The 23293-nt window shown below is 45.2% G+C and overlaps 1 protein-coding gene across 1 annotated transcript in view; it reads left to right on the top strand.

The window, feature by feature from the left end:
- The window catches only part of LOC126522529 (cytochrome P450 3A21-like), a 38290-nt gene that overhangs the window by 5606 nt on the left and 9391 nt on the right, over nt 1-23293 (top strand). The window contains exon 2 of the mRNA XM_055066655.2: nt 7817-8006. Within this exon, the coding sequence (XP_054922630.2) occupies nt 7817-8006 (190 nt within the window). The remainder of the gene's footprint in view (nt 1-7816; nt 8007-23293) is intronic.

The raw sequence follows: 23293 nt of genomic DNA, 5'->3' as shown, positions 1-23293 counted from the left end.
GGAACGATTTCAGGTTAAGCTCCGGCACTATACGTCATTTATTGCGTAAGAGGCAGCGCAGCGGAAGCTACGGAAATAGCGCGCTCGTAGAAGCCCTACTGCGCGCGTGTCGCAGTGCAGCTCTTTGTCTGTAACGTTTTCTTCGGAATAACTACTTCACAAATTGCAACCACAACTTGTATACCAAAAGTTACGTTAAATTACGCATTATCTCTGCTTCTTTGCGCTTCAAGTATGCGACGTACTACGCTTTAGCCCAGAGCATAAGAGCTGCGCTGTGGCCGCTAGTCGTAGAAACGTGTCACTCCGCTCGTTCGGTGCTAAATAGCTACAGATGAGCGCCGGCTTCAACGTAATAATTAGGTCATATTTTGATAACTAAAACATGATACTTTATGTTACAAGGATTACATAAAGAGTAAGCGCGGGGAAGGCGGGAAGTGCAAATTCAAGACGATGAGCAAAACGAGAGCAAGGTAAAAGTGGGAGGCAACGTTTCGACAGGTGGACTCGCCTTTTCCAAGGTCTTCAAAAAGACAAGTCCCCTTGTCGAAACGTTGGCTCCCGCTTTTACATTGTTCTCGTTTTGCTCAAGGATTACACAACGCATATCTATACTTTTCTTCCTGTGTGACGCACTATGTATTGGTCAAGAACGCTAGCAATGAGGGAGGTCTTCGTAGCATTGGAGTAAACTTGCATTGATGCGAGAGCATTGCACACTAGTGAAGGGTACTCTTACCCTTAAAGAACTACTCAGCGTCATTGAGCGGTAAAAATATCCTGCTTAACTTTGCGCACATTCTATTGAATGTGATTGACGTTCAATGGAGGTTAACGGAGGCGTCAGTTAAGTCTTACTGCTCACCTGTAACGCTCACAAGTCTTATGGGGCAAAATTGAGTAATTTATTATTGTTTGTTGCGAAGGATGGTCGATGGCCTCTTGTCAGAAAGAGGATAATGGAGACTGGTTATAGGCTGCTTAATAAGCCCATCAGATTATCATATGCTGCACTAGTTGGGCACTTTATAAATGCTGGGAAAGTTAGTAGAGGTTTATATATGAGACATCGTCCTCGCAGTATCGCTTTTCAGTGGTATTTGAGTGCTATAATAATTAGGGTGGCGTGATTTCTGCTTTCTGAACAAGTATTAGCCAACGTCAGAAGCCACGGCCCATCGAGTACTAGAAAACTACAAAGCTTACTTAAACTGCTCCTGATCACCAGAGCGCACTTTTTTTAGTACATTAGCCCTACATCCCCCCCCCCCTCCACACACACCCAGACGCCCACGAAAGAAGGGAAAATAAAGAAGAGGCTTCCGCAATTTCTCTTGTACCCAAGCCCTGTACGCATAGAGAGCGCGTTGGGAGGCTAGTTGGTAAGACATTATTTGGGAATTGAAACTGCGCTAGGGACGAGACACGGAGCTAGAAGACAGGATGAATGCAGCGTTCGTCCCGTCTTCTTCTACCTCGGTGTCTCGTCCCTAGCGCGGTTTATGTTCCAACACGATACACATAACGTCGTACTCGTCCGCCACAATATGGGCACACTCTCAACGACACGCACCAGCCTTTCTTCCCCCCAAGAGTAATTCTCGTTTCTCAAAGTGCTCGAGTACTACGTAAAGACCCACCTTACAGTGTCGTTTTCATTGTTTGTATAGAAACCTACCGTAGCGAGGGTAGACCTGCTTACAAATGTTAAACAATTTTAAAGAAGTTAAAGTGTCAGGACCATTAGGGGTACACTTAACCCTACCTTGACTCTGCGCGACGAACCTTTCTCAGCGACAGTTGTGCCGTAAGCCCTTTGTAGTGTCAGTGCAAGCAAAGCCCCGTACATTGCGTGGATTCAATGACATGTCACCTGCTGTAGCGTACAACTGACATAGAATTATAAAGTAGAAGAATGGAAGGAGTCATACATGACGAATCCGTTATTGAGAAAGAGCTTCTTTAACTGAAATGTGCAAACCTGTGTTTTCGCAAAATCAGGTATATTCCGTCGTATTTGCCAGGTCATATTGAAAAAATCCTCACACATGCTTAGCAGCCTAAATTTGGAGCGTGACGTCAGTAACATTTCTTTCTAGAAATGTTCCAACTTTAGGATGAGTGGCCGAAATTTTCAGTTAGCAAAAACACCCAAACGGTGACCACGTTCAGATCGATTGTACACGTGGCCAGTGCTGCCAGAAATAAGGACTAGTCCATCTAGCTATAAAGAATTCCTGCATTTCTTCGACCCCATCTCCGACGTTGGTCCATCTGCAACTGTTGAGACGTGATGTAAGGATCCTTTTTATCGCAACGTTTTTCTGCAAACACACTCCAAAAAAAAGTCATTTCCGGTGGTATCACATCACTAGAATACGATGAGAACGATAATGACATTTAAGATCCTACTGCCATTTTGCCCTTGTCTTTTCTTGTTTGGGGTTACTGAACCTCATACACACGTATCGCTTAATTAAAAGATTTCCCTAAGGCGTGGTTAATGAGCGCAAAAAAAAAACGCAGCGCGTAAGAAAAGGGATGCATGCGGGACAAGTGTTTGTCCAGTGTCCATATTCTTTCTTTCATGCTGTCTGTGTTGCTCGGGCTCAATAATTATGTCAGGTACACACCAACTATAGGTTCTCAGCAAGTCCTTTTAGGTCCTTAAGAGGACGCTTTAGCTGAAAGCCAACTCCAATTTCCTTATTCAAATACTTGTTAAATGCAGAAACGCTTTTATAGTAGAACCGCTGTACCGATATCAATGATTTTTTTGTTGCATTTGAGACAAAATGTTAAATTCTAGTGAATGTAGGAAGTAGAGTATTGATTTAGTGCCTGTAATTTTTTACCAATATTTCATAAAGAAGCAACTTTAAAAATATGGAGAACGAAGTTTACAAATCCGTAACTCTGCACCAAAAATAGACATCGCAGTTTGGTAGAGTGCATATCTGTTAAAGCATCTGAAGCACACGAATCTGGTATAGGATGAGCTTGCACGGAATTCTTTCAATGTATACGAGGGTTTTTTCAGTCTTAATCACAAACTAGTGTTATATTTCGAAGCGTTTTTTGTACATTAACTTTGTCCGCTTCAGACGTGATATTAGGCGCAATCAACAGAACTACAATGTCGTTTATAATTGCTGAGTTAGGGTTGTAAACTCGGTACTTGAGTGTTAAGCAATTTTAAAGTGTTTAACAATTTGATAACTAGACAGTCTAAAAAAGTTCGCTACCAACGGTCACTAGATGTTAACTTTTTTGGGATGCAACAAACCACACGAGAAATGGGTGCACGATTACAGAGGAGAACAGTTTCTTCAATTCCCAAATGAAAAAGCCTTTATAACGAAGTGCTTAGGACCTGCAAAATCATTCGTTATACAGGTCACTTCGTTGTAAACACCCCGCACCATACTGCGCAATATAGAGCAGGCTAAGCACGTTCAACCCGAGAACACGTATATTTAACATGAAGCGAAGAGGCGCTTAGGGTAATACGTCGCAAACGCTTTGTGCACACTTAGTCTGACGAAAGGTGCGACTGCAGCCGACCTTATTGCCCCCAAGTTCACGCGTCATGCTCTGCGACGAAACGCGGAAGCCACGCAAGGCAAAGAAGCATCGTCAAATCCCGTTACCGACTTCCTCGCTGTCGAAATTCTTGCATGGTTTACAGGCTCTTCATCACTGTTGCTTTTGTTGACATTAGCTTAATTTAGATATCTTTGAAGACGTCACCAGTCGCCACTTGCGGTGGCATCGTCACGCCGTGATCAACTGCGACGTATTCGTCTGCCGCCACACCAACTGCTATTTTACAAGTAGCGTACAAATTGACCGATTCCCAGAGTAGTGCGGTAGGACGGTAACGCTCGATGACATAGGCGCGCTAGTCAAGTGCGCTGCCGTCAGCTCTAGTGCAGAGCGTAGTTCAGTGGCGTCTGGGGAGGGCAGTACCGGTACCGCCACGTGAAATTTGTCGTACAACAATGACTCAGCCATCAAGGATTCCTAAATTCGTTCGTTATACAGGCAAATTCGTTGTAGTGGTCTTCGTTGTCGAGGCTTTCGCAATACGTGAAACACCGAAATACGGCCGGGACGTAATCAATCCTTCGTTATACAGGTCATTTTTCTTGTGAGGACGTTCCTAGTAGAGGCGTTCGATTCATTTCGATAGGAGCCCCCGAACTAAAGCTTCCTCTTAATGTGAAAATACGTGAAAATTATCGAAAAATATTCGTTTAAGACAAAGTGAGCTACGAACTTTCGAGAACGGTCGGCTGGCGTTTTTTTCTCTTGCGTTAGGCCACCCGCGTTCTTAGTCCTGGAATTGTGCATGAAGCTGTGAACAGCGCTGCTTATATAGTACCTATAAAATATTACGTGCGTCGCATGTGAGATCTGAGTGGCGTTACTTTTAGTGTGTTCCGAAATTAGTTCCACCAATTGAGTCAAATATGGTCGCTGTGAACTGTAGGACCATTGGCCTTTCCAGAAATATTTAACTGCGGCGGTGTGTCATCGCTTGAACACATTCCACTCGAATTCCGAGTTTGCAGAGAAGAGCGAACCCTTGCCATCTGTGACTCTGTGAACGTGAACATCACTGCCATCTGTGACTGTTTGCCCAGGATAAATATAATCCTTCCATGCTTGAGAGGTTGACTACCGTTTCCAAAGCCTTCTCGATACGTGTGGTAACAGGACGTCACTTTAGTTATCTGCATAGAAATCTATTTTAAACCTTTCCTGTGTTTTGATTTTGGATATCCCTTGCTTTTTCAGTATTGATTAGTTTCGGCACTTTGGCTATTTGCGCCTGAAATATAAGGTTCCGTAGGTTCAGAGTAGCGAATAAGTAGGCGGCGGGTGCTTTCCAACAACGGTGGAATGGGGGGAAAAGCATTAGGCCTAAACAATGAAACGTTCCTTTCGTTCGAGCGCTTCCTAACCTTACGTGAGGCCTCCTTACAGCGAAGGAACGACGGAGGAAGCAAGCGTACTCTGAAAGCTCCCTTCACCCGTCCTCACGTAAGGAGCGCTTGCCGCATGCCTGGGTTCGAGATTATCTCTTATAAGCTTTACGCGAACACCATTATTCAATAAAAAAAAATGTTGTATCGCCGCACAATCTTTAAACTGAAGAGCTAGTATAGACAAGCGTGGACGCTTTCTTCTAGTTTTGTTGACTAAAGTTAAAAAAAGTAGCGCATTACAGTGCGAAACATGATGTGCTCCAGCAACACTGGCACGCCGGCGTCGTGCAACGCCTAGCAACGCCTAGCAACGCTTCCATGCCGCACCCGTGACTGAAACGAACATGCCTGGCAAGACTACAGCACACTGTAGCAAGACGTACCGTGCTCGCGCTTCTCCGCAGGTGGGCGACAGCGCGCATGCGCAAGCAAACGTCACGTGGTTAAGCAGTTAGGTGAAGCGCTCGTTCAGGGCCAGGAGCGGCGTAAGGACGCATGAAGGTAGCTTTGGAGCTACCTTATGCTGAGGAAGCACCAAGGAAGCCTTCGCGGAGGGCTCCTCAGTAAGGAAGCTTTCAGAGTGACAAAAGGTAGCCTCACCCCAACGAAGGCTTCCTTACTGAGGTAGGGAAGATTTCATTGTTTGGCCCTTAGTGTACCACTCATTTCGTTAACTTTAAGGCCCAAACAATGAAACGTTCCTTTCCTTCGAGCGCTTCCTAACCTTACGTGAGGCCTCCTTATAGCGAAGGATCGATGGAGGAAGCAAGCGTACTCTGAAAGCTCCCTTCACCCGTCCTCACGTAAGGAGCGGTTGCCGCATGCCTGGGTTCGAGATTATCTCTTATAATCTTTACGTAAACACCATTATTCTATAAAAGAATGTTGTATCGTCGCACTATCTTTAAGTTTAAGAGCTAATATAAAGAAGCGTGGACGCTTTCTTCTAGTTTTGTTTACTAAAGTTAAGCAAAGTAGCGCATTACAGTGCAAAACATGATGTGCTCCATCAACGCTGGCACGCCGGCGTCGTGCTACGCCGAGCAACGCTTTCAGGCCGCACGCGTGACTGAAACGAACATGCCTGGCAAGACGTACCGTGCTCGCGCTTCTCCGCAAGTGGTCGACAGCGCGCTTGCGCAAGCAAACATCACGTGGTTAAGCACTGAGGTGAAGCGCTCGTTCAGGGCCAGGAGCGGCGTAAGGACGCATGAAGGTAGCTTTGGAGCTACCTTATGCTGAGGAAGCACCAAGGAAGCCTTCACCGAGGGCCCCTCAGTAAGGAAGCTTTCAGAGTGGCATAAGGTGGCCTCACTGCAATGAAGGCTTCCTTACTGAGGTAAGGAAGATTTCAATGTTTGGGCCTTATTCTTCTTCTAGTACAGACTAGAAACGTCCTCCCGGGCTAAAAGCTGCCCTCAGCAGCTTGACTGGACCCTGGAGGCGTTATACATGGACGCGCGATAACAGTAACCTTTTTGGTACAAAAAAAACTTAAGCAGAAATTTACTAAACATAAACTAAACATAAAGTTGAAAACTCAGATACATACTTATGACAGGATATGTAAGAAACAACAAGACATTTTTGTACAAATAAAACAAAAAGGCAAAAAAGAAAACATGGTCATTTATGTGCATCGTTATACATGAATATATATGTTATAGGTTAACGAAATACATCTTAAACTCTTTACGAGAGAATTTATTAGCGTGAACATGATTATTTAGAATTTTCGGCAAATTGTGTTTAATAGATTGTAACTTATACTCGGTGCGAAAGCACGCTACATGCCAAGGTTCAGGGTTTCTGAAATGCACAGGTATGTCATGGCGCTGTAAGGTCGCTAGTGATGTAAGAAAATCTCTCCATTCTTTCCTTGCAAAATAAAATATTTGTAAAAGACGATATTCGTAGTATCGATCTACCCATATGATTTGGTATGTTTGTGACAATATTTTTGTTGTTGATGGGGCTTCAATATTAGCAATGTGTCGGAAAAGCGCCTTTTGTAATGTAACTATTTTATTTATGTTAGTTCGTGTTGTGGTTGCCCATACTAAACTGCAATAATTAAATTGCGAGTTGAACAATGCATGATAAATTTGTAGCTTGGCTTTTGTCGGCATGTAAGCTCTACAGCGAGATAGTACACCGGCGACTGCAGAAAACTTGTTTCGAAGGTTATTAAAATGAGCATCCCAACTCAAATGACATGAAAATATTACTTCAAGTATTTTGTGTTCATTAACTAGTTCTATCTGTTTGCCTAAATAAGTGATTGAATGTTCCAACTGAAAAGGTTTGCTTCTGGCTCTGAAAAGAATAGCTTTCGTTTTAGTGGGGTTAATTCTGATCACATTTGAATGTGACCAATCAGATAGTTTCATTAGCAATGCATTACACCTGATAATTAGTTCGTTTGCGTCTTTTCCACAGAAGAGTATAGTGCTATCATCCGCATATATAAAGAAATCAACTGTAGGATCTATATTTACTAAGTCATTAATATATAAGTTAAATCTCCGGGATCGGCCCACTCTGACCTTTTTATTCTTGACGCACAAACATTAAACACACATGGAACTAAAGCAATATGCAGCTTCACTGTAAAATCGGAGCTTGGTTGCCTCCACGGGACTTCAGGAACAAAATAATACAGGCACCACATACATTGGTGATAAACAGATGGCTGTGGTAAAACAACATTGTTGACACTCAATCTGCGCATCACCTAAATTCTTCATTACTTCACCGTGATAGCGCTGATAAAAAATTCTGAAATAAAATTCAAGGCAGCTGCATCTATTCTGTTGACGCAGGTCATGGAGGAGTGGGAACACCTCTATGGCAAGGTCTACGGATTTTACGAGGGCGAAACGCCCAAGGTGGTCATTAGCGACATGGACGTCATCAAAGAATGCTTTGTCAAGAAAGCTAGCCTGTTCACTGACCGGCCGCCACTGGTTGTCGATATTGAGCCCATACGGAGTAGCCTCATAGGCCTCAAAGGTATGACGTTGCGTTTGTCATGTATGCATGGACCTCACATCACTTCAGTGACTCACTTAGGTGACATATGCAGGCAGATGACACATAAAACGTTGCTCAATGTAACAGTAATTTCTTGACCAGGATCGCAGTTGTGCTCTGACAGTTGACAACGTTTGGTCATTCCAGTGAGTGGCGTAGCCAGAAATTTTGCTCGGGGGGTCTGTTGAAGGAGGGAGGGCAAAAGAATAAAGAATAACAATATCAAAATTTGACCAAGTTACAAGTCTTACAAAAATTATTCTTAGTTGGGAAATACGGAAAGAAAGGAATGCGCCTTGGCCACAAGCGATGGTGTGACGCCACATCGTCGATGACGTGGCGCTGCCGGACAAGGTACAGCAAGTACTAAAATGCGGGCCGCAGTTCGCGACTCAGCCAAAGAAGTCTGCTCCCGATCTGTTCGCAATGATACAAGTATCAAAGCGAGTACCTGAAGCCGAGTCGGAAAGGTGTGTCTCAGAGGTAGTGGATGTGCTAACGTGGTCTCGTCCCCTTCGCGAAAGGTTCTCCTTGAATAAGACTGTTAAGTTCATGAAAGACAATGCGCTTACACTTATCTCTGCGGATAAGGAGGGTGGTTTCGTGGTGATGAACAGGGCTATATAGAATTGAAAGGCTCGTGAAGCCACTGCGTCCACTTTGTGGGTCCACGAGGATATAACACTTAAGAAAGTACAAAATGAAGCAAAGAAGCTATGCAAAAGCTTCAAAATAGATGGCTTATCCCGGTCTATCGAAAAAAGCACAAAGGGGGACCTTGATTTGTTTTTTTCAGCAAAAGCACACAAGCCGGAATGTCCCCTCCGAGTGATAGTGTCAGAGAATGCAAGCTGCCAGAAACATCTAGCGACCATTTTACAAAAGTACTTAAAGCTCTTGCCAATTGACAGCCCATTTTTGTTAACTAAGTCTGAACAAGTGGTGGAATTCTTTAAAGACTGGCAAGAGAGGAACCTTTTCGCTTTTTCTATTGACTTAAGGGACCATTAGTATTCTCTCCAGCAGAATGACGTGATGAAATGTGTAACCGACTGCATTGACAAGTTTGGAGCAGTTCGATTTCAAAACGTTTCTGGTTTGACTTGCGACAGATTTTTAGAACTTCTTCGTTCTTATGTTAACTCGACTTACGTGACTTGGAAGGGCAATGTTGTCAAACAAAAAGATGGCATATGCATTGCGTGATGTATTGCGCCCTGCTTAAGTGACTTATATCTAGCTAACCGTGACCAGGTTCTTGATGAACGCCTGAAAAATAACCGCAATGTCATGAAAGTGTTCAGATCTGCCGACAATTTTTTTAATCATTTTGAATAACGAATCGCACAATTTTGACTCACTGGTTTCAAAAAACGAAACCTCGTTCACTGAAGTGCTGTCCCCTTTGTCGTTGACATATGAAGTCCTCATAGGCGATTTCATATGGTTTTGAGACTTGGGATTGTACTTTTCGACACAAAAGGCCTGCTGAAGTTATCAGCCGAGAGGCAATAAGCCAGTCCTAATATTTCATTCCGCTCGTTCAAAACTCGTAAAACGCGCAGTAGTAACATCGTGTTTCAATAATTCTCTGATGAAGTCATGCGACCACCAAAGTGGAAGCCAGTTTCAGAGATCAGGCCAAGCGCCTGGCATATTCTGGTCACCCGATGCGTATACCGCATCGCCGCTCTGCCGTGGAGGGCTTAAGCAGGAAGTGTAAAAACTTATGGAAGGGAAGCAGTGTCACTGCTAGAGCAAAGAAAGTTTCTGTGGTACCACACATTCATTGCATTTCACCTAATCTCAGAAGAATAGCGGCAAAGTCGGGGGTGGACGTGATTTTCTCAGCCGCTGAGCGTCTACAGAAGCCATGCAAACAGGTTACTTGATAGAATAACAAAAGGCAGGCACGTTCTATTTAACATCGCTAACAACTTGAAACCTGCCCTCATAACGTTGTCTAAGCCATTCCACTTTCGTGCGGCAGAACGTATGTTGGTCAAACCGGCAGATGCATCAATGAGTGAATAAAAGAGCATCAATATAACGTCCCTAGGGTAATCTCGGGTCATTTGGGCATTCATTGCCGAGATTGTTCCTGCAAACCCATGTTGTGCAAACCCACTTGTGCATTTGATTACGTCATTTCTGTACCCTGTAATACCCATACACCGTCTGCAACATTCACAAGAAGCCTATCCAATTTTCCTTTTACCTTTTTTTGTTCTAACGACCTCTGAAAACTGTAAGTAAGGTCATTTGCATTTTTTATATGTAGAGACGTTTCTGTTATGTAAGGTATCATCGCTAGAAAGTGCGTCGCTTTGGTAAAACTGGGCAATGTTGTACTTATTGGTTATTTGGACAATCTAAGGCTGTCTGCTAAGTATATGCTACTATTGTACATTATTATTATTATTATTATTATTATTATTATTATTATTATTATTATTATTATTATTATTATTATTATTATTGAAAGATGAACACATTCCCAAAGGCTTGGAAAACTGCGCTGCTTGTTGCCGTCTTTATGTAGGGGGTAAAAACTGCTGCGAGTAATTACAGGCCTATTTATTTCCTATGCACAGCGTCTACATTATTTGAGTCAACTCTGCACTCAGTAGTTTCATCCCCTATTGAAAATGCTATCATTCCTGAGCAGCATGGATTCATATCGGGACGCTCCACAACTACCAACCTCGTTAGATTCATGATGCATGCCTCTCAAGCTGTGTATAAAAAAGGACAGCTGGATGTCATTTATTTTCACCTAAGTAAGGCGTTTGATATCGTACGCCCCAAAATACTCCTTCAAAAGTTCACACAACTTGATCTGCACCACTCGGTCACAGTGCCGATAAAAAGCTACCTGCGCCACCGGTACTGCTTCGTTAGCGTAAATGGTCAGTTGACAGAACTTTATGCGGTTACAAGTGGAGTTCCTCAAGGGTCTGTCCTGGGCCCTTTTCTCGCTGTTAATTAACGACGTTCTTTCGGCACTCATTCAAAATTCTTCAATTTTGTTACATGCTGATGACGCGAAACTTTGGGAAGTGGTAAAAAACGTTAATGATTGCGCCGCTCTTCAGAAGGAGATTGCAAATTTTGCGTCGTGGTGCGCTGAAAACAAGCTGGTCATAAATGCATCAAAAACGAAAGACGAAAGTTGTAAGCTTCCCGCGGAAGACTAACATGACTTTATTTCCCTATAGCGTTTAAGATGTTCTCCTGCCAAGAACTAAGGGAACGAAGGACCTTGGAGTGTACTTCGATATCTCTCTGAGTTTCCCGCCCCACGCTCAACAGACGAGGCAGCGTGCTCTTCGAACGCTCGGCACAGTATGTCGGGTGACGAGAGACTTCAAACAACGCGGGTCATTTGTAACTTTTTTAAGAGCGCATTCCTTCCATTTCTTCAGTACGCTGGACGGATGGATGGATGTTATGAGCGTCCCCTTTGGAACGGGGTGGTGGGTTGCACCACCAAGCTCTTGCTATTATACTGCCTAATGTCCTACCTAGGTTAAACAATAAAAAAAAAAAACACTATGAACTACCACAACCAAATTTTCTGAGCCCCTATGGTGAACTGTGCTTTTGTACGTCTCCGTCTTTTTCGTTTCCCTGCTTTTCTTCCACCAATCCTCCAATCGCCTCTTACTAATGCCTATTGCGGGCATGTTTGCTTTACCACTGCTCCCGCTGAACCCAAGGGCTTGAATGAGGCGTGTTGTGCCTAAATCGACCGCTGGGTAGACATCTTCACATTCTAATAAAACATGCTCCATAGTTTTCCTAGCTTTACCGCAGCAAGCACATGCTTCTTCTTCCTTCTTATATTTCGCTTTATAGGTCCGTGTTCTACGGCAGCCCGATCTCGCTTCGAAAAGTAATGAGCTTCCCTTTGAGTTATCATTAATGGTTTTATCCTGATTTCGTTTTTTTCACTTAAGTAGTTACTCATGGCAGGTTTCTTTTCCATTGCCGCCACCCATGATATTACTTCAGCCTCTCTGACTTTCCGCTTGACCTTCTTTGTTGCTGTGTTGTCCAACGTACAGGCCGCATACTTGGTGGTAAGCTTTCTAGTTCTTGTCCTCCACTGTCAATCAATGTTTTTGCTGTACAGATAGCTGAACAGTCTGCAAGCCCATTGACTTTCTTCCATATTCCTCAGCCATTATTCATACTCAATTTTGCTGCGAGCTTCCCTCCCTTCAAAACTAGTCCAGCCCATATCACCCTGCACAGCTTCATTTCCAATCTTCCCGTGAGCGCCCAACGCGAGGCGACCCACTGACCTTTGTTTCCCGTCGAGTCCTGATTGTACCCCGAATTTAAAGCAAACAACCGCATTTCCAAAAGTAAGTTTTGGAACCATTACAACTTTCCACATACCTCGGAGGACCTCGTACCTATTGTATCCCCATAGCGCTCTGTGCTTCATTATGGCTGAATTTCTCTTCCCCTTTACTGTTATTGTTTTTTCCTGTGCTTCCATATATCTATTGCCTTCGTTTATACATATACCAAGGTATTTATATTCTCTTACCCGAGGTATTTCCTGGCCCTGTATCTCCACTGTCTGTTCACTGTTTTCATTGAATACCATAACACCTGATTTTCCAACACTGAATTTCAAACCAAAATTGTCGCCTTCCTGTCCACAGATATTAGCCAGACGTTGCAAATCACTCTGCTTGTTAGCTAGCAACCCAATGTCGTCCGCCTAAGATAAACCCGGAAGCTGCTGCTCTACTACTGTACCCGCCTGTTTGTATGAGAGACTAAACCCGATATTACTTCCTTCTAGCGCCCTCTACATCCTCACCATGTATCACAAGCAGCGGGGATAAAGGGCACCCCTGCCTCAGTCCCTTGTTGACATGAACTTTCTCCTCACTCCTCATGCCTTCCCATTTAACGCAAACAAACAACAGTACAACATATCCTATACGAAGACGGAAACAAACTGGAAGGGGAAGCGGCATTAATCCGAAATGTAGCAGCCGATCTTTCCAACGCAATGGCGAGGTTGTTTTTGAAGAAAAAAAAGAGCATAAAAGAGTACCTGATGGAAAAGGAGCTGGTGCTGACAAATTTCAACTGGAAGAAAGCCGAAGGAAAAATTTCTAAGCGCCAAGCCACAGGCCTACACGAGATCTCCGTTAGGCTGAATAATGAACTATGACAAAAAGTAAGGGAGCTCTGGTGAAAGCAGTGGAAAAAGCTTTAAAAGAAAGACGAATATACCAGACATTTGGCTACAAAGTAGAACGAATTTAATTTATAAAGGTAAGGGTGAGAAATATAGAATGCACTCGTTGACCATTACATCGGTAATATTTAGGTTAGCAATGCATGCAATCAAATTAAAGCTGCAAGCATGAGCAGAGAAGTATGGCATATTGGGAGAACTTCAGAATGGCTTTAGAATAGGTAGGCGCGTGGATGATAATTTATTCGTTCTTACTCAGTGTATTGAAATATCAAGAGTATAAAGCTCACCGGTATATGTGGCCTTTTTAGACACTGTAGGAGCGTATGACAACATATACCGCAACATATTGTGTGATATTCTGGAAGGGGAAGCCTTAGGCAAAGATTGTTTACAGCTTTCGAGAGAGATTTACGTAGAAACTACCGTTTGTGTTGAATGGGAAGGGGTGTGGAGCGAGGAGAAAGTGGATATAAACAAAGGACTGAGGCAGGCAGGGAGGCTATGCAAAGGGGGAAGGCAGCTGTGAAGGATCAGGTAACAGCAGATTTGTTAAAGGATGGTGGGCAGATTGTTCTAGAGAAACAGGCCACCCTATATACGCAATGCCTCATTACCTCGAGCGTACCGGAACCTTGGAAGAACGCTAATATAATCCTAATCCATAAGAAAGGGGACGCCAAAGACTTGAAAAATTATAGACCGATCAGCTTACTGTCAGTTGCCTACAAACTATTTACTAAGGTAATCGCAAATAGAATCAGGAACACCTTAGACTTCTGTCAACCAAAGGACAAGGCAGGATTCCGTAAAGGCTACTCAACAATAGACCATATTCACACTATCAATCAGGTGATAGAGAAATGTGCGGAATATAACCAACCCTTATATATAGCTTTCATTGATTACGAGAAAGCATTTGATCCTGTCGAAACCTCAGCAGTCATGGAGGCATTACGGAATCAGGGTGTAGACGAGCCGTATGTAAAAATACTGAAAGATATCTATAGCGGCTCCACAGCTACCGTAGTCTTCCATAAAGAAAGCAACAAAATCCCAATAAAGAAAGGCGTCAGGCAGGGAGATACGATCTCTCCAATGCTATTCACAGCGTGTTTACAGGAGGTATTCAGAGACCTGGATTGGGACAAATTGGGGATAAAAGTTAATGGAGAATACCTTAGTAACTTGCGATTCGCTGATGATATTGCCTTGCTTAGTAACTCAGGGGACCAATTGCAATGCATGCTCACTGACCTGGAGAGGCAAAGCAGAAGAGAGGGTCTAAAAATTAATCTGCAGGAAACTAAAGTAATGTTCAACAGTCTCGGAAGAGAACAGCAATTTACAATAGGTAGCGAAGCACTGGAAGTAGTAAGGGAATACATCTACTTAGGGCAGGTAGTCACGCCGGATCCGGATCATGAGACGGAAATAATCAGAAGAATAAGAATGGGCTAGGGTGCGTTTGGCAGGCATTCTCACATCATGAACAGCAGGTTGCCATTATCCCTCAAGAGAACAGTATATAACAGCTGTGTCTTACCAGTACTCACGTACGGGGCAGAAACCTGGAGGCTTACGAAAAGGGTTCTACTTTTATTGAGGATGACGCAACGAGCTATGGAAAAAAGAATGATAGGTGTAACGTTAAGGGATAAGAAAACAGCTGATCGGGTGAGGGAACAAACGCAAGTTAATGATATCTTAGTCGAAATAAAGAAAAAGAAATGGGCATGGGCAGGGCACGTAATGAGGAGGGAAGATAACCGATGGTTATTAAGAGTTACGGAATGGATTCCAACGGAAGGGAAGCGTAGCAGGGGTCGGCAGAAAGTTAGGTGGGCGGATGAGATTAAGAAGTTTGCAGGGACGACATGGCCACAATTAGTAAATGACCGGGGTTGTTGGAGAAGTATGGGAGAGGCCTTTGCCCTGCAGTGGGCGTAACCAGGCTGATGATGATGATGATGCTGATGATGATGCTGCTGATGATGATGGTGGTGGTGGTGGTGCTGATGATGATGATAATGATGTGGCAGGGGTGCCCTTTATCCCCACTGCAGTTTATGATGTACATGCATGGTGAGGATTGAGAGCGTGCTAGAAGGAAGCAATATCGGGTTTAGAGAGAGAGAGAGAGAAGGGAAGACGGAAAGGCAGGGAGGTTAACCAGACTGAGTCCAGTTTGCTACCCTACACGTGGGGAGGGGAATGGGGAGTGAAAGAGGGAGAGAGAGAACTTAGGTGTAGGATGTCTATAGTCGGGCACTCAAGTCTGTTGCCCTCAGGTAGCGAAAAAGCGCTCGAACTGCTTTCTGGGCCAATGAACTGTGAGGCCAGGCTCCCAAGATCTTCGCTTCTGTAAATGGCCTGTCATCCAGTCTATTTAAGGCACACTGGAGAGTCTCGCGTTGATTATCGAAGCGAGAACAGTGGCACAGAAGGTGACTGATGGTCTCTTCACACTTGCACTTAGCGCACATTGGTGAATCCGCCATTCCAATACGATAGCTGTAGGAGTTGGTGAATGCTACTCCTACCCACAGCCGACACAGCAGTGTTGCGTCCCGTCGTGGAAGGTTCGCTGGTAATGTAAGTTTCAGTGATGGGTCGAGGCTGTGTAAACGACACTTAGAGTTCTGTGGTGTATGCCAGCAACCTAACGTGATTGTACGAGCGAGACTGCGAAGCTCGCTTGCAGCGTCGACTCTGGATAAAGGTATAAGGAGTGTCGGTGAGCCAGCCTGGGCGCGTCGGGCAGCGTCATCGGCAAAGTGATTACCAACGATGCCACAATGTCCCGGCAGCCACTGAAATATGGTATCATGTCCTCTTTCAGAAGCGCAATGGCAGGTTTCGTTGATTTGTGACACCAGCTGTTCATAATTGCCACGTCGTAAACTTCGCAAGCTCTGGAGGGCTGCTTTCGAGTCACAAAATATTGCGCATTTGTTGGGCGGTTCTTTTTCAATGTATTCGACAGCAGCGCGAAGAGCGGCCAGTTCAGAGCCTGTAGATGTCGTTACGTGTGATGTCTTAAACTTGATGACGACTGATTGAGATGGTAGAACAACGCCGCCTATAGAATTTTCCGAAACGGAACCATCCGTGTAAACATGAATTCGGTTAGCGTATGAACAATGCAGAAGTTCCAATGTGATCTGCTTGAGAGCCGCGGTGGTCAGGCTAGCTTTCTTCACTATTCCTGGAACAGCAAGGTACACAGGAGGCTTCTTCAAGCACCACATAGGGGATGGCGTTCTTGTTGCGGGTGAGTGCCTCAAAGACAAAGAGTGCCGGTTAGCCGCAATTGATCTGGAGAACGCAGCCCTGGGTCTTTTCTCAGGCAAGCGAGCGAGATGGTGGTCAGGGACTCTGGATATATGGCGAACATGCACCCGGAGTGTGTCGATATCTATATAGGTCCTTATTGGGTGGTCTCTCGTGGTGGCAATTGTTGCCACGGTTGAAGCATTTCGAGGTAGCCCCAGACATGTTCGAAGGGCTTGGCCTTGAATGCTCTGTAGGACATGGATGTTAGTTTTGTTAGCATTGGACAGCACTGGTGTGCTGTATCGCAAGTATCCTAGGAAGAGCGTCCTGTATAGTTGAAGCATAGATGCCACGGATGTGCCCCACGTTTTACCGGCAAGAAACCTTAGTATATGGGAGATAGAAGTAAGCCTCTTCTTCAAATATGTGATGTGGGGGCTCCATGAAAGGTCTCTGTCTATAATAACGCCTAGGAATCGGTGAGTTTTTGCGTAGGAAATTGGTTGGTGGTCAATAGAAATGGGGTACCAGGTCATGGGCTTGTGGGTAAAGGCGACTAAGGCGCACTTCTCGGTCGCAATGCTGAGGCCTTGCGCACGCAGGTACGATGATGTTAGGGTCACTGCTTTTTGGAGCCGTGCACGCACCTGGAGACGTGTAACTGCCGAGGCCCATATGCATATGTCGTCAGCATATATGGAAAGGTTTACTGTATGTGGTAGAACGTCGACAAGGCCAAGGATTGCAAGGTTGAACAAAGTGGGGCTAAGAACCCCACCCTGAGGGACGCCACGGTAAGTGTAATGGTCAGCAGTTCGGCCATCTGCACTGTGCACAAAGAAGGATCTTTTGAATAGATAGCTCCGAATCCACCGAAACATGCGTCCACCTATTCCATTATATTCCAGGGCATCAAGGATGGCTTCATGCGTTACATTATCATAGGCGCTTTTCACGTCGAGGAATAGTGCAACCGATATACGCTTGTGGTGTTTTTCCTGTTGTACAGACGAGACTAGGTCGATGACGTTGTCAATAGAGGAACGGCCTCTTCTAAAACCAGCCATGGCATCGGGGTATACGTTGTGGCGCTCAAGATACCATTCTAGGCGGGTGAGAATCATTCTTTTCATGACCTTCCCAACACAGCTGGACAGCGCAATGGGTCGGTAGGACGCTAGGTCAAGTGGCGACTTTCCAGGCTTCAGGAGTGGTATCAAGCGGCTGGACTTCCACCGCTCAGGAACGACGCCATCATTCCATGACTGGTTATAACATTCCAGCAGTCTGCTTCGGCCATCTGCACCTAGGTGGCATAAAGCAGCGTAGGTGATGCCGTCTGGTCCTGGCGACGATGAGCGCCTGCATGAGGCCAGAGCAGCGTCCAATTCATCAAGTGAGAAGGACACATTCAATTCTGGGAAGCGTGTCGCAGGAACCTCACCCAGAATTTCACTATTGATGGTGACCACACTGCCCGCAATCTTCACACAGAAATCTTCGGCTATATCGACCTGTGAGCGGCCTTGATGGAGGGCTAGGGCTGAGAATGGGTGTCGTTGCTGTGGAGACGAGCCAAGGCCGCGCACCGTCCTCCATATGATAGACAGTGGCTTGCGGGGGTCAAGTGATTCGCAGAACGTCTTCCACCGTTGTTCCTCCAACCTGTCCATACGACGTTGGATTTTCTTCTGTATACGTCGAGCGACTCTAAGGTCATGAATTGACTTCGTGCGCCTGTATCGCCTCTCGGCTCTTCTGCGAATCGTTCGAAGTCGCTCAAGTTCCATGTCAAAATCTGTACGTTTTTTAGCGGATGTAAATGTGTACTTAGACGATTCCAGTACACTTGTAATAAGGTTTTCAATGGTGCCGGTAAATCCTTCTTTGCATGCCTCTTCCACCTTTGTCTTATACGTTGACCACCTTGTATATGCTTGTCGGGAAGTACAAGAGGAGAAGCTTCCAAATCCAGTGATACTTAAGTAGGTGGGAATATGGTCACTACCATGAGTCTCGATGTCAGAGAACCATCGAACATTTTGAGCAAGTTGCCGTGACACCAAGGTCAAGTCTAAGCAACTGCTATAGTTCGAACCACGCAAGTACGTCGGACTGCCATCGTTCATAATGCTAAGTTCATGGTCGGAAGCAAATTCCACAAGTTTCCGGCCCCTGGAATCTATTCTGGAGCTCCCCAAGCCAAGTGATGAGCATTAAAGTCTCCCGTGATAATCCAGGGTCCAGTTGTATCCGTCAGGATGTCTCGCAATCGGTCGCCGTCGAACCGACTATATGGGGATATGTAGGCGCCGATAAGGGTGAAGGCCACTTTATTCTTTGTAATGCGGAGACACACGTATTGGTTTCCATCATGAGGCTGCACTGAGTGGGGGATGTAAGTCAGTTCCGTACGGATGTAAACAATTACTTTGCTGGATTGCCCGCACGTCGACGCCATAAAGGCTTCGTATCCAGAGAGTCTTAGCGCTTTTGACACGTTCGGTTCACATATTACGACTACAGGAAATCGGTTCGTGAAAACGTATTGGCGGAAACATGAAATCCGTGATTTAAGTCCTCTGGCATTCCACTGGAAAATCGTCGCGCTACGCACTTCATCACGGAGTGAAGGCAGTGGAAGAGCCATTGTGCTTATGGAAGATTTGCAAGCATTGGGCTCAGGGCATCCAACACTTGCACTGCGCTTCGAGCTGTTGGCGTATTCGAGTTGCCCACAAGCGTGCGAATCGCATTTATCAAAGACTTGATCATTGTTACAATTCGGCGGTCATGCTCTGTCAGCTCATCTGGGTGAGGGGTGGAGCATTGTGGTGCCTTTCCTTGTTGGGGTTTTTCCACGGGGCTTATCCTTGGCAGTGGTGGCCATTCCTCATCCACGGCAGTCTTTTCAGATGCTCCGTTATCTATACACGGTTTGGAAACATTCTGCACTGAGGTTGGAGCAGATTCAACAGCAAGAGGCTGTGCGGCACGCGTATTCTTTGTGCGGAAAGCAGAATTCCTTGATGAGCGTCTGCGACGAGAACGACGTCACCTGACGTCAGCAGCTGCTTCACGATGAGTCGACCGGTCCCTCACCATTTTCTTCAAGATGGAGAGTTCTCGCTTAACTCTAGGGCAATACTTTGATGAGGCATCGTGGGGCCCTTGACAGTTCGGATACTTATAAGTTTTTGCCTGGCAGTTGCCTGCAGAGTGTTATGCTGCACAGCGGGAACATATAGCAGGCTTTCCGCAGACGGCGCTCACGTGGCCGAATTTCTGACAGTTTCTGCACTGAAGCGGCTTGGGAACAAAGGGCCGGACAGCATGTCGAGAATGACCTACCTTCACATGCGATGGAAGGCAGTCACCTTTAAAGACAATTTTCACGCATCTGGAAGTTCCGAGACGGGCCACCTGTAGTATGTGGATCCCATGATTGGCAGGCTTTATCAAAAGTGGTAAATCCTCGCCTGAGATGGCCGCATCAATGTCATATATGACGCCTGTAGTGGTCTCTTTTCCCATCGGGATGATGGTACGGACGTTCATGCCACCGAGAACAGTGACAGCTCGCAGAGAATCTAACGCCGACGCTTGGGCGACGTCTACCGCGACACTATTCTACCGAGGGTTGACTCGTACGTCCTCAATGCCATTTGGCAACAGTCTCTCGAGTTCAACCGATGCAACTTGCCTGTTGAGGAACCTCATGTTGTCGGAGGGTAGCACAGGTGAGAAAAGGATGGTGTACTTCGGCGAACTCTGCGGAGTCCTCATAGTAGATGTGTCCACAGAGGCCCCAAGCATCCGCCGCTTTGCTTTCTTACTCAGGACAGTCACGTAGTCGTCGTCGGAGCTGTGCTGTCGTCGCTCTCGGTCGAGTCTATCAGGGTAGCCTCGCTGTCACTCGAGAGGCTGTTCCGCTTCCTTGAGGCTGCCGACGCGGGCGCCGCTACATCAGGTGGGAGTGCGGGTGGCTCCACTTCCATTCCCGTCGGGCAGGGAACAGTGTTCCCCGGAAGAAAGCGAGAATTACCACAAAATGCTGGTGACGGAGAACAAACAAATATCGGGTTTAATCTCTCATGCAAATAGGCGGGTACAATAGTAGAGCAGCAGCTTCCAGGCTTATTTTATGGGGACGACATTGTGTTGCCAGCTAACAACTGAAGTGATTTGCAACGTCTTGCTAATATCTGTGGACAGGAAGGCAAGGATTTAGGTTTGAAATATAGTGTTAGAAAATCAGGTGTCATGGTATTCAATGAAAACAGTGAACAGTGGCAATATAAGGCCAGGAAATACCTCGGGTAAGAGAATATAAATTCCTTGGTATATGGATAGACGAAGGCAATAGATATATGGAAACGCAGGGAAAAACAATAACAGTGAAGGGGAAGAGAAATTCAGCCATAATGAAGCACAAAGCGGTATGGGGATGCCATAGGTACGAGGTCCTAGAGGTATGTGGAATGGTGTAATGATTCCAGGTCTTACTTTTGGAAATGCGGCTGTTTGCTTTAAATAAGGGGTACAATCAGGACTTGACGGGAAACAAAGGTCAGTGGGTCGCCTCGCATTGGGCGCTCACGGGATGATTACAAATGAAGCTGTGCAGGGTGATATGGGCTGGACTATTTTTGAAGTGAGGGAAGCTCGCAGTAAAATTGATTATGAAGAACGACTGAGGAATATGGAAGAAAGTTAATGGGCTGGGAGAGTATTGATGTATCTGTACAGGAAAAACATTGATTCACAGTGGAGGGAAAGAACTAGGAAGCTCACCAGCAAGTATGCGGCCTCTAGGGCGGGCAACACAGCAACAACGAACGTCAAGCGGAAAGTCAGAGAGGCTGAAATAATCTCATGGGTGGCGACAATGGAAAAGAATCCTGCCATGAGTAACTACGTAAGAGGAAAACCGAAATGAGGAAAGAAACAATTTATGATAACTCAAAGGGAAGCTCATTGCTTTTCGGAGCGAGATCAGGATGCCTTAGAACATGCACTTATAAAGCGATATATCAGAAGGAAAAAGAAGTATGTGCTTGCTGCGTTAAAGCTAGGGAAACGTGAAGAACGTGAAACGTTAGAACGTGAATACATCTGTCCAGCGGTCGATTAGGCACCACTGGCCTCCTTGAAGCCCTTGGGTTCAGCGAGAGCAGGGGAAAAGTAAGCATGTCCCCAGAAGAGAGAAGTAAGAGGGGATTGGAAGATTGGTTACTTAATTATAGAATAGAATTAAATTGATCAGCTTTTTTCTTCGTAACTATTCCGAGGCCTAGGCACTGTGAAAAGATTTTTTATAATAATCTTCAAATGCGGTACTTATTTGTGGAGTTCCTGTGTCTAGGGAACCACCTGATACAATTTGTACTATTTGCTCGGAAAGCCGTACCGCTTTTCATCACCGAGAGCCCTTGTTGTGGGCTCCTCCCATGTGAAACGAGTTGTGCGTGAACGCCCACCACTGCTCTTCTGAATACTTCCGTCTCATATTTCCATATTTGAGCGCGAACTACCTTTATCTCGTCACTATACAACCCGGGCTCCTACCTTTCGAAAGCGTGCAGCTTGTGAATTAGACCATAAAGCTGATCTTTTTCAGCATTTGTTTCTTCTTTGAGACAGCTCACATTAAATTCATTTCTCACTCTATCTTTGAACATTTCTCATTGTGTTTCCACAATTTCGGGTATGGAGAAAACTTACGAAACTTTCGCAGACCCCATGAAAAAGCTACTAAACAATGGTCTATGAACAATACAGGCAAGAAAGGTGGAGAGCAGGCCTATATCAGAGTATTTATGCTCTGTGGTGCACTGCGGTTGGACTAGGGACAATGCGAGCAAAGCGTGTCCTCTTCCGTGGTACTGTAGTACCTTAGGGAAAAGCAGATTTCGAGAAGCAAACTTCCCCAGAATTCTTTTTCACGACTCGCACATGCGTACGACGCTTGGGCAAATACGAAAAAAGATATCCAGGTGAAGCACGCTTTGCCGATAGCTGCGGCGCGCTTGCCGTGTTCGCGATGTTGTCACTGGGGTGGCGGTTCCTGGAGGCCGCGGGCTTGGCAAACGGCAATCACGACCCCCAAGCATGGTGGATGAGGAGCGGGAAGGCACCTTGATCCGCACCCACCATGCACCACGTGGTAAGAATCTGGAGCACTTCAGCCGTTTTGGCACATACTAATACAAAACGCTGACTTTCTATATATATATATATATATATATATATATATATATATATATATATATATATATATATATATATATATATATATTTTGCAGCGGGTTCTCCACTGAATTGTGCTGTAATAAAATTTCAACTGTCAATTATTTCGATGCACATATTTATGTTAAGTTCCGCGGGTATAGATAACACAGACATGTGCTGATACCAAATCAGTTCGGGCACCTTTATCAGTGAGTGCTCTGAGTGCTCTGCACGTCTGAATTTCACTATGTTTTTCTTATTCTTTTAATTTATCATTTTGTACTCTCTATACGATTAGATGAAAATAAATAGCAATTACTACGATACGGTAGCTGCGTATTCTTAGTACTTCACTTCAATCAAGAAACCCAATAACTTTAGACTGCTTAAGATCCCTAGCGGCGCTTTTACATGACGGCTTTATTTGACAAGTAATTGTGTGGACGGCCACATTTAGAGGCGTGTCTGTTCGGCACGAACCTTGAGACAACAGAAGTATGGAAGCATGCATGCCGAACATGAAACTACAAGGAGT

The sequence above is a fragment of the Dermacentor andersoni genome, chromosome 6 (genome assembly GCF_023375885.2).
Source record: "Dermacentor andersoni chromosome 6, qqDerAnde1_hic_scaffold, whole genome shotgun sequence".
Taxonomy (NCBI): Eukaryota; Metazoa; Arthropoda; class Arachnida; order Ixodida; family Ixodidae; genus Dermacentor; species Dermacentor andersoni.
This window is presented reverse-complemented; position numbering and strand designations above follow the sequence as displayed.